General features: G+C 42.3%; 1 protein-coding gene across 1 annotated transcript; it reads left to right on the top strand.

The window, feature by feature from the left end:
• The first annotated feature begins 6,238 nt into the window (after positions 1-6,238).
• On the top strand, positions 6,239-9,504 carry LOC124129074. Its single transcript, XM_046492554.2, has 2 exons — positions 6,239-6,284; positions 6,901-9,504. Exons 1-2 carry the CDS (start codon positions 6,239-6,241, stop codon positions 9,441-9,443), a joined length of 2,589 nt encoding a protein of 862 aa, XP_046348510.2. The 3' UTR covers positions 9,444-9,504.
• Positions 9,505-13,291: the final 3,787 nt, after the last annotated feature.

The raw sequence follows: 13,291 nt of genomic DNA, 5'->3' as shown, positions 1-13,291 counted from the left end.
GTGCCTGGGATACACTGGTTTTGGATTCGAACTCAAGATTAAAACCGACTATGACCCTTGGTCCACGAACCCGGGGTAATGTATAACCCGTTAAACGCTGCTTGGATTCCCAAATCCACCTTACCTATTACCTGTAAAAATCGGAATAAAACGTGAATCCTCCGTGGTATTGTCGAGTCTCCTCCTATAACAACTGATTATGATTCATATACCTACTCTAGGTCAATTCCAATGGGAATCTGACCTAATAGCTGATGGATATTATTAGTACTCCTCTCAGCAAGGCCATTTCTACCTGCGTTGGTTATTACCTGCTAAAACATCACTAATGCGCCATCATGTATAAGCGGAGAGAATAACACGAAAGCAGGCATTGCGTTGAGATAGCCCTAAGCGCTATCACGTTTCATATCGAGTTGATATTAAAGTTGAAACAAGGATCACATTTATCGACAGGGGTTGTTGCTTGCTTTATGACAGCTGCTAGCAACGTCTATATTTAACTTCCGTTAGCAATTAGCCATGAACATGTGCGCACACACAATGCCCGTGCGCGGTGAAATGACGGAGCGCATTTCGCGTCAACCACGCAGACATCAGGTGAGGCAGTCTTTTTGTCTTTGTGGAATGTTGGAATGTTTTACATTTAGATGTAATAATTTCGTAAGATTCACATATCGTAGCTGAATATCTTATGATGATTTTATAACATATATGTCCTTCTTGTGAGGAAGATTGTAGAGATTTGTCAGTCAAGGCATCGAATAGGTCTTTGTGATATCTTGAATTCGGATTTGTTTTCAAATCTGTAGGGTATTTTTTGGTGATGAGATCTTTTATAAATATTGTCGGTCTTGTTAATTATGAAAATATGAAAAAGGGGCTTGTGATGATAAGTTGAAGGTTTAAAACTATCCCCTCGCACAGTGACTAGTTTTCTTATTGAAACTATCATTGCACATTTATTAACTAAAGTGTTGGATGATAAGAAAAAATACCACGCGATTAAAAACCTCCTTATTTCATGTTCACCCCGGTTCACCCCAATTATGTTTCTAGATTTGTCAGCACCATACCCGTGCTCGTGGGTTTCACCAAAGTTGTAAACGTCTTGAGACCTGCATCACTTTGGGCTTTCCTCCCACGTACAGCGACACAGGATAAAAGGGTTACAGGCCGGCAAAGCCACATTTCGAAAATAGATAGCCCAAATTGATGTGGCTCTCGCGGCAATGGTTATGGTTGCGTGATTGTATAATGTGGCTCTCGCGGCTATGCTGTCAAAACATGCTTTGTGATTCTAACAGGTTACCGTATATAACAAAACAAGTCTTGTTTTCTCATTTTTTATTCAACAAGGATAACATATTCTTCAGAACTTTACATTGATGAATATAAATAGCATTTGAATATCATAATGGATTTAATGTCATTACTGCAGATGAAGGAGGTCGCCCACGTGGTCAGCATATTCCATCTCACACGGGCCCGGCCAGGCCATTTAATGTGTTTCCGAAAAGGGCGAAAGTGGTCTGTGCAACCCAAGAGGGGGGTTTAGGGGTTGCTTATATAGAATTTGGGAATTTTGAGATTTTGAATAGATGCCGATGGGGTTGGGGAGGAGAACTAAGGGAGCTGGGTATGGTGGATGTTTGTTTGTTTATGTGATTTTGATAGCCATTTCTGAAATGTGGCTCTCCCGGCTAGACACCGATAAAAGGAATACTGTTAAAAGCAGCGTTAAAAACAGTTCGCTCACTCACTCGCTCACTCAGTTGTATCGATTATTTATGTACACCAGTCGTCACTTTCAGAATATATTTAACCTACAATATCGTCTATGGTTATACCAGTATGGCATTGTATTGAAATGTTAAACTGAGATTTTATCACATTTATTATTTTCAGGTGATAATATTTTATGTTATATATAAAATATGAACTGTACCGACGCTTAATCAGCACTCAAAGAATATTTCTACATGGTTTTATTTGAAAAAATATATTTTGATTTAAAACTTTTTAGAACTAAAAAAACAATCGCGTAAAACACGACTGCTGATGAGTATCTGAGACATCTTATTTTTGAAAATCAATATATGTCCGGAAGTTTGAAGTCGAATTCTGGTGTCATCAAGGGGGAACGGGTGGCCCGGTTATCTACGTCGATGCAAGCCGCTGTGCAGAGTTGAGACCCTACGGTGCACCTGAAACCCATGCTAGTGGGTTCGAATCCCGGTTCCTCCTAGTTATGTTTCCAGGTCTGTCAAGAAAATAACCACGTTCGTGAGTGAGAATGAGTTTTGTAAACGCCTCCTACCACATGAGACTGACACGTTGTGGTATACAGTCCGACCCCGACTAAGCGGAAACTCGCGGAACCGCGTTGTAACTTCGAGATATCCGGACATTCGTGTTAATGTAGCATGAACAGCAAGCTAGCCAGATCGAGTAACAGATTGAGTATTTCACGACCATAGCAGTACGATTACATACACGATAAAGTAACAATGTAACAGGTGTATGCGGGGACTAATTGAAATGTGTTCCGCCGGAAATAATCAATGACGGGTGTGACAAATGTATATGTTTGCATGTATAACTTGTAGGATTGTCAATTGTTGCACGTGATTTTTAAATAATAGTTTTTAATGAAAAAATTCAGGGACAGGCTTTTGTGGATGAAACTAACATACGCAATGTTGCAAGTGTTTGTTTTTTACCTCTTACCGGGTGCCACAGCCTGTTTAAGGAGAACTGCTAACATCTCTGTGAAATGCTTATTTGCGCTTCTCAAAACTGTTAATGTGGCAATGCCAACTTCAAAATAAAGGTACACAAATCTGTAGTTAAGTTAAAGTTGGGACCGAGTCCAAGGTTCGAGATAGCGCTATGTATGTTTATCTCGAATTCGAGATAAGCGATGAAATGTTATATGGCATGAGAGCCGAGTAGTGTGACCTCGGAGAGCGGAGCCCAGTGGGGTCCCTGGACATACAGGACCGCCTACGTGGTCTAGTGGATAGCGTGTCTACCCGGAGAGCGGGAAGTCCTGGGTTGATACCTGGCCGCGTCATACCAAAAGGCGTTAAGGGGCTAAATCAGGGACTGGTCGGCTCGGAGTCAGTATACGGTGTATGAGTGGGATATACATGTTAAACTGCGGCATGGTATCTCAGTGAGCTAGCACTATAAAATCGGCTTAGGCGTCGCTCTATAAGTGCAACAATCTAGATCGCGACGTTAAACTTTCTTTCACCTACCTCAACCCTGGACAGACAAGGCCCTCAGTACCCAAGTTGGCATTCGTCACCACTCGCCCCTTTCCGTTACCTGCAAGAAGACTCGTCCCCCTATCGATGAATGTTATGTGCGAAAATACGACAAACCAATCAGAATGCGCGTATGATTTCAAGTTCATCGTCAAAGAATCCCTCAGAAATAATTTGATTTTACATACGTCTTGAATCTAAAAATAAACCCAAGATACAGTTAAATGTGTTCAATCATACTGTATAATTCCGCATGTCCCGAGGTGCTTAAAATTCCATCTGAAATATATATAATATATGGGGAAATATATGTGAACCATTTCACAACGAGTTGACAATTGTTTTAGGTATGCCCGTTTGCGCTAAGACGGAACCCGGTCGCAAAATGGCCACGAGTGGGGCACGAGTCGCTGTTCGGCTTGTCCCGGAATAACACGAGTTGGTCACGAATGCCAAGTTGCCATAAGAGCCGACTAATAACAGTGCATGGCCGTAAATAATGACTTCATAACCCTTCCAACAAAATAGCACTTTGACCTTATTATTTGTTTGTTTGTTGTTTAACGCCGCACTCAACAATATTCCAGCTGTATGACGGCGGTGTGTAAATAATCGAGCTTGGACCAGACAATCCAGTGATTGACATCATGAGCATAGATCCACGCAAATGGGATACGATGCCATGCACTAACCAAGTCAGCGAGCCTGACCACCCGATCCCGTTGGTAGCCTCTTACATAAGCATAGTCGCCTTTTACGACGAGCACAGTTGCCTCTTACTGCAAGCATGGGTTGCGCAAGACCTGTTCCACTCCGGATCTTCACGGGCCTGTGACATTATTAAATATCCATGGCGCGTTATGACACACTGCCACGCGTTTTCCTTTTACGTGTAGTCACTGACACGAAAGCTATTAACCTTTAAATAACTTGAACTTAAACTAACAAGAACGAGACGACATTAATGATTGCACCAAAATAAAAGTATCAGAAATCACAACAGAAATCTGTAGTCTGGGCCCAGGCTTTGTAATTATGACAACCGAGGTATTTGCCGTAACTATGACAACCGAAATGTAAACCAGAAAAAGCGACACCCATGTCCAAGAATAACCTAATCAGACAGAATGTTACCTGATAGATGAGGTCTCAAAGTGGTTAAGATTTTCCGTACGAAAACGAAGCTTTCATTTCACATGGAGTAAATACGACAGAAAAAACAACACATTCACATATGGATTCTAGACGAATGACATTTGTCTATATATAAGCCATGGGAAGGTGATAAGAACACCGTGAATATATTGTGAATACATCGTTGACACATTGTGAATACATTGTGGATATATTGTTCATACATTGTGGACACATAGTGAATACATTTTAAATACATTTTCAATACATTGGGGACATATTGTGAATACATTTTAAATACATTTTCAATACATTGGGGACATATTGTGAATACATTTTAAATACATTTTCAATACATTGGGGACATATTGTGAATACATTGTGGACACATTGTGTATTCATTATGAACACACTGCGAATACATTGTGTATTCATTATGAACACACTGCGAATACATTGTGAACGCACTGTGAATACACAGTGAATACACTGTGAACACATTGGGCATACATTCTGAATATATTTCAATACATTGTGGACACATTGTGAATACATTATGAACACACGACGAATACATTGTGAATACACTGTGATACATTGTGGCAAACTGCGAATACATTTTGGACACATCGTGAATACATTGTGGACACGCTGTGAATACATTGTGAATACATTGTGGGCAAACAGTGACTACATTATGGATACATTTCGAATACATTTTGGCACTGTGAGAACATTGTGAATACATTGTGAATACATTTTCAATACATTTCGGATATATTGTAAATACATTGTTGACTCATTGTGAATACATTGTGAACACATTGTGAACACACTGCGAATGCATCTTGAATACACTGTGGACATATCGTGAATACGTTGTGGACACATTGTGAATACATTATGAACACACTGCGATTACATTGTGAACACACTTTGAATACATCGTGAATACATTGTGAACACATTGGGCATACATTCTGAATATATTTCAATACATTGTGGACACATTGTGAATACATTTTTGACACATTGTGAATACATTGTGAATACAATGTGAATACATTGTGGGAAAACAGTGACTACATTATGGATACATTTCGAATTCATTTTGGCACACTTTGAGTACATTGTGAATACATCAGAATACATTGTGAGAAGATTCAAGTTTTGAGTTCATAAGGTGGAATATTGCTGAGTGCGGCGTTTAACAACAAACACACAGTATATTGTGAGAAGATGATGAGTATACTGGAAGAATGTTTAGAGATGTTGAGTACACTATGAATACATGGTGAGAGCATATTGCGCATCAGTATTTTCTCTCGACGAAATAACAAAGAAAATATTCCACTCTATGATGCTCCTTTAGGCGTGTGTTCAGGGCACAACACCATCACCCCGGCCAACTGATCAGTGCGCGGCAGTCCAGCTGATTTCACGGGGAGAGTCACAAATTAATAACATAATCCCCTACCACTGTCACTGTATCATCCCAGTCTAGCTGACCCGTGAAGATTCCGGGGTAGAATAGGTCTTCAGCAACACATGCTTGCCGTAAAAGGTGACTATGCTTGTCGTAAAAGGCGACTAACGGGATCAGGTGGTCAGGCTCGCTGACTTGGTTGATTCATGTCATCGATCCCAATTGCATGGATCGATGCTCATGATATTAATCACTGGATTGTCTGGTCCAGACTCGATTATGTACAGACCGCCGTCATATAGCTTGAATATTGCTGAGTGCGGCGTTAAACAACAAACCAACCAACCTAGTCTAGCATGGTTGTTATGGCTTATCGCGCTCTCATGAAATACATCTTCTTTCAGGCATGCTCCTCCCAGCTGCGATGTTGTTTGTCATGGCCTTCCAGACAGGTGTGTATTGTACAGGGAAATGACATCACAACCACAGGGACTCTATGGGAATGATTCTGTGAATTTACGATACTGTACAAGGACATGTTTACATATAGCTGTTGTCCGTTTGATCAGGCGCTGTAAGTAGCTGGCAGAGTTACGTTCCTTCGCCATGCAATGATCCGCTTGTCGGGGTTCGAGTCCCAGATTCGTCCCAATAATGACTCTGTCAGTTCCCTAGCTGGCTCCGTGAGACCAGCCACTGTGGTAAACAGTTACTGCCGGAGTCTATCGGCTTTCCTTTCCCGTAAAGTATATGCTGACATGTGCATGTAATTGATACTCTTGAAGGGGATGCTAAACCATGCTCACTCACTCACTCACTCCTTCACTCACTCACTCACTCACTCACTCCTTCACTCCTTCACTCCTTCACTCACTCACTCACAAGCATGGGCTGCTGAAGACCTATTCTACCCCGCATCTTCTCGGGTCAGCTGCGGCATAGTATCTCAAAGGGCTAGCATGATTATAACCCGGACCGGTACAAACAATGACACAAAAAATCTTGAAGGACACCCTAAGCTACATTCCACCTCATCTTACCCTTACTAAACACGTCTTTTTGTTCCAGGGGTAACGGCGTTTATGCAAAATTACACAATGTGCCCGAGAGTACTACGATACGCTCTCTTCAAAGAACATGGTTACGCAGACGAAAACATACCACGTGACCTGTTCCAGTTCCACCCGAGTCTTTTGCACGAAGGCAGCGTCCTCCACCGCGTGAACCACCTGAAGGAGTTCAAACTGATTGGCACAGGATCTCAAGCTGAAATATTCCAGGGCAGGATGCGGTTCACAGACGAAGACGTTATTGTCAAGACATTGAACACGGGTGACGTCGAAGAATTCCTCCACGAAGCATACATCATGGGGTATTTACAAGATATACCCAACATACCCCGTCTGTATGGGTTCCTGCCCACCGGTCCCAGCATCGCCGACATGTCCTTGGTGTCGGAGTTTCTCAAGAACAGCACATCGCTGGATGAGCTGATTAACATGGATCCAGTCCTACCAGAATGTGTTTGGATCGACATCACAAGACAGATCACGACTACATTGCAAGAAATCCACAAACGATTCGTGCTGTACAATGATCTGCACACCAACAACATCATTGTGTCGTGGCAAGGCTCCAAGCCGTATGTTCACATCACTGACTTTGGCCATGCCACCTTCGGCGAGGGGTTGTCCTACGGCAGCAGCACCAACACCATATGGACCAGAGAAGATCGCGAACTCTATAAATTCTTAGCTCCAGAAGTGTGGTTTGATTTGACAACGTTGGCGTGTGACGTGTATTCCGTTGGCAATATAATGATATACATATCTCCCTTCGTCGGGAATACAGAGTTCAAAAGAGTCTCAAGACAATGTGTAGCCATTGATCCAGTTCGCCGTCTTCCTCTACGTAACGTCAATGACTTTCTGGTGAATCTGTACGAGGACGTTTGTTCCGGGGACTATTCTTACAGAAATCAAGATATCGTGGTTGCTGAAACGAACCATCCTTCGCCTGAAGGACCAGCTGATATTGATGATGTAGCTGGTGGGGATGTTACAGACGATATGGAAGATACAGCTGATATAGACGCAACAGCTGATCTTGATGCCGTAGCTGATGGTGGTGCTTCAGCCGGAATGGGTACTGCAACTGATGGTGCTACAGCTACAATAGATGCTACAGCTGATTCTACAGCCGGAATGGGTACTGCAACTGATGGTGCTACAGCTACAATAGATGCTACAGCTGATGCTACAGCCGGAATGGGTACTATAACTGATAGTGCTACAGACACAGTGGATGCTACAGCTGATGCTACAGCCGGAATGGGTACTATAACTGATAGTGCTACAGACGCAGTGGATGCTTTAGCTGATGCTACAGCCGGAATGGGTACAACAACTGATGGTGCTACAGACGCAATGGATGCTACAACTGATGCTACAGCCGGAATGGGTACTACAACTGATGGTGCTACAGACGCAATGGATGCTACAACTGATGCTACAGCCGGAATGGGTACTACAACTGATGGTGCTACAGACACAATAGATGCTACAGCTGATGCTACAGCCGGAATGGGTACTATAACTGATAGTGCTACAGACGCAGTGGATGCTTCAGCTGATGCTACAGCCGGAATGGGTACTGCAACTGATGGTGCTACAGCTACAATAGATGCTACAGCTGAGGCTACAGCCGGAATGGGTACTACAACTGATAGTGCTACAGACGCAGTGGATGCTACAGCTGATGCTACAGCCGGAATGGATGCTCCACCTGATGCAGACACAACAAATGATACCGAAGATGAATATGAGATCCTGGAAGAAGCGACTATCATGCTGCCTTTTATTTCTCAGGAATCTCTGAACTTTATAACATCCGAGGGTGAAAAGGTTTGGTTAAGATACAGTGGAGAAACTCAAATAGCCCTAGCCCATTATAAACCTCACAATATGGACGTTGTTGTCAAGACGTTTAAAGATTCCAGCTTCGCTGATATACGCCAAGAGGCCTCCGTAAACTACTTCATGAGCAATACCGGCTATGTCCCTGAATTCATCGGCGTGGCACCGTCTGGATCATCACTCACCAACCTCAGCATTGTTCAGGAATACGTTGCCGAGGGGCAAACGTTGAGAGACGTCATGCACGTCGTCGTCAAGTTTCATCTACAGATTAAGCTTGCCCTTGCAATACAACTAGCACAGGCAATGTCGGGTTTCCACCAGAGAGATTTAATCATCAGCAACTTCAAGACGGACAATATATTGTTTGATTTTGTAGATAACTACCCAGTCATTAAGGTGATAGACCTGGGAAAATGTACCATTCAATACGGGTACGCGGTCAGCAAGTCGGGTGATCTTGATCTTGATTATTTAGCCCCGGAACTTAAGGACAAGGGTATGACGTCGTTTGCATCGGACGTTTACGGATTGGGTGTCATCTTACGTGGTATTTTTGAAGCATGCACTGATAATAACATCACTGGTTTAATTGATCGGTGCCTGGAGAAAGATCCAAGGTTAAGACCTTCATCTGAACAAGCAGTTGAACATATAGTGGACATATTGGCTTATGTGAATGAACGTGATGCATGACCAGCGGTGTTTGATATTCTAGGGAAATGAAAGGGGGCAGTGATATTACTGAAAATGTTACGGGAAATGCTTGAAAACAGTTATTTGTTACCGAAAATGCTTGAACACAGTGGAGTTGTTACAAAAAATACTTGACAACAGTAAGTTGTTACCGAAAATGCTTGACAACAGTAATTTGTTACAGGAAATGCCTGAAAATAGTAATTTGTTACCGAAAATGCTGGAAAACAGTAAGTTGCTACCGAAAATGCTTGACAACAGTAAGTTGTTACAGAAAATGATTCCCATGATTCTATCCGGGATTCGAACACTCGCCTAATCGCCAGCACACAAAGTCAGCGATCATACCCACTCAGCCACCGAGGCTTCCACAAACATGAAAGAACGTGTTATCCAGAATATAACACTTGTTACATTTAATCACTTTCTAATGGCATTGTATAGTCATAGATTTCGGCCATGGGAACTATGCCAATTCACACTTGTCAGAGGGGTACACAAAGTACGTGATCTAGACTTCTAGTTGTCGGATTTTCAATTTTTGTGAAAGCCTCTGTGGCTAAGTGGGTCAGATGGCAAAGTTTATACCGGTTGGTACTCAATCCACACAAGAACTAGAATCTATACTTTACTAAGAAAGTGTTATCCCAAATGTAACATTGTTGAATATCACGATATCTACGACTTTGGTGAAAGTATAGGTATCAGATCTGATGTTGTATTTACAGCTTTGATTGTCTCGATACATATTTTGTAAAATCAAAATAGTAGCTTTCGCAACCTGTTATTAATTGCGGTCGCTGGTCTTGATGGTTTTAGGATGAAACCATCTGCATTGACGCTTCTGGGAAAGAAATGTTTACAAGATAAACAATGTTTGTTTTGTTGTTGTTTAACGCCGCACTCGCAATGGATCCACGCCATTGGCATACGATGACATGAATCAACCACCTCAGCGAGCTCGACCACCCGATTCCGTTAGTCGCCTCTTACGACAAGCATGGGTTGCTGAGGACCAGTTCCATCTTTGATAGGGCTATTTCAGAAGGAGAATGGTGTCCTTCACGCATTAAGCGTCACAGAGTAAACATAGATAAACAACAATGTACTTGGTGAGGGATTTGTTCAAACACCACCCCCACCCCCCCCACCCCCCCCCCCACACCCCCACCCCCGCCAAATCATGTCACTGACTCCAACTGGAACTGTGCTTAACGTTGCTACCACTAAACAGCGACATCATCAACGTAAAAGGATACATAAAATATCCTTTGCTCCTCGTCGTTGACCGGTAATTTCTAAAAAAATGCACCTTTTGAATAACCTGTTCTGACGCACAGCTTTGTGCGTGCTCTTTTTCTGAATAATGCCCACAAAACATTCTCTCTATTTACTTAGATACTTTTTTCCATTCACTACAATTCATAATTTAGTTTCGCGATTTAAAAAAAATCAAAATATAATCATATCAAATTTTAAAAAAAATATTTGAAAAAGGTTATTGGAAACATGTTTTTGTTATTATACAACTGGCGTAACACAAGATATATCAATAGAAACCACAATATCATATGTTATATTTGTGCGATGCCCGTACTCTGTGAAGTTAAGATAAAATATTTTAGTCACTGTGACAATCTCGGATGAAGTAACAAAACGGTCTTTGGTAGTTGCGGTGAAAAAATAGCATGTTCTTCGTACTATATCCACTTCCGGGTTGAACGCTGGTTGTCCAGTTGTTGTCCTTGAAAGGCGCGACGCCCGCATCTTCCTGAGGCAAGAGGCTCAACTGACTTTAAAAGTCCAGTTTCCACCCTTGCCGAACCAGGCTGGAATTCCTGGGCTCGATCGCAGCATTCGTGACCAACTCGTGTTATTCCGGGACAAGCCGGTCTTCTTGCAGGTTACGGAAAGGGGCGAGTGGTGACGAATGCGATCGTAGCGCCATCGTCATCGGTGGCTTTTACGAGTTATGTCCCTTCTATGTTTCGCCTATGGACCAAGAAATTGAGAAGAGCAGAAAACCTGCATAGTCCTTGGCTTGGGTGGAGTCGGCTGGCCTGGAATTTGAAACAGGAGGCTTTCTGTTTGCTGCGAAGGACCAGTCACTTCCCATTCGAAACATCAAAATGTAAATATGAAATGTAGATTATGCAATGAATTTAATGAGACTGTCCAAAGCATTCTCAGCGGATGCCCAGCTTTGGCACAAACACACCCACTCAGTATCTTAAGCAACATGATGGAGTGGCTCGATCCTTTTATTACCGCCTTCGCCATGCTTGTGCTTTTGAGGCAGAGGTTCATCCATGGCACGACCCAGAATATATAGAGGGTGTCATGGAATATGATAAATACAAACTTCCTTGGAATAGGCCCGTATACAGCCTCAGACCTATCCAGGCCAAAAGTCCTGATCTTGTCCTTTTTTGTAAACCCATTGAAATTCATTATATAACTAAATATCCTACTAAGGCTACCCCTTGTGAGGATGTCACTTTAGTTCTTTTATGAGTGCTTCATTTAATTTCTCTAATTTCTTTGGTTTGTCCTGTTAATCATCCGGGTGAATGTAAACAGAAGAGGTCATGAACTTGTGTAGTGTGTAAAGGCCCATAAAATGTGTAAGTATTAACAAAATATATAAGTAACAAAAAACATGTAAATGATAACTAACAATGCTATAACAAATGTAAATTATGTAAAAGTGTAAATTGCATGTTGAAAAAATTGAAGTGTGTATCACAGATGTTTCGTTATCAAACCGGAAAATAATGTCGGTATGATAATAACAAGTACTTGCTACATTAGTTACAAGTTGTGACATTTCACATTTGTTTTTATTATAGCTTGTGCCTGTCAACAATAAGCCTTACAATTAAAGGGTCAGTAAAAGAGTTAAGGAAACACATAATACATAATATCGGTCACAATGTTTCAAGACACGGGTGGCCCAGTCGTCTGAGGCGCCGCGATTCGCTGTGCAGAGTTGCGTCCCCAGGGCACGCCGTGATATAACTGGAATACTGTTAAAAGGAGGGTTAAACCCAACTCACTCACTCACTCAAATCCTTGTAACCACCTTGAAAACACCTTTAAATAATATGATGGATGGAAATTACACAGAGGCATGTCTAGTGCATAGCTTCTCTCCGTTAACATTAAATCGACCGTCACGCCAGATGCCTGGGAACCCGTGAAGATTCCGAGGTAGAATAGGTCTTCAGCAACCCATGCTTGTCGTTAAAGGTGACTATGCTTGTCGTAAAAGGCGACTAACGGGATACGGTGGTCAGGCTCGCCGACTTGGTTGATGCATGTCATCGATCGCGTGGATCGATGATGCTCGTGATATCAATCACTGGATTGTCTGGTCCAGACTAGATTATTTACAGACCGCCGTCGTACAGCTGGAATATTGCTGAGTGCGGCGTAATTTTACAACAAACCAAACCGACCAAGACAGCTGGGTTCGAATACCAACATGGGTACAGTGTGGAATGTCTGCTGGCTGTGAGATATTGCTGTAACATTGACCAATTAACGCCGCTTTTAACAATATTCCAACAATATCACGGCGGGGGCACCAGAAATTGGCTTCACACTTTCTACCCATCTGGGGACCTGGGTTCGATTCCCGACATGGGTACAATGTGTGAAGCCCATTTCTGGTGTTCCCCGCCGTGATATTGCTGGAATATTGCTAAAAGCGGCGTGAAACTATACTCACTCACACCTTAAAAACAACGTCATCGCTGAAGGCACTGACTGGTCTACCCTGTGTTACCTAAGTGTTAGAATGGATAGATCCAAGAAAAGTAGAAAGTAATCTTGTACTTTATGTACTT

The sequence above is a fragment of the Haliotis rufescens genome, unplaced genomic scaffold (genome assembly GCF_023055435.1).
Source record: "Haliotis rufescens isolate VD_foot unplaced genomic scaffold, xgHalRufe1.0.p SCAF_9, whole genome shotgun sequence".
Taxonomy (NCBI): Eukaryota; Metazoa; Mollusca; class Gastropoda; order Lepetellida; family Haliotidae; genus Haliotis; species Haliotis rufescens.
The sequence above is the reverse complement of the archived record's forward strand: the minus strand, read 5'-3'. Positions and strand labels throughout refer to the sequence as shown.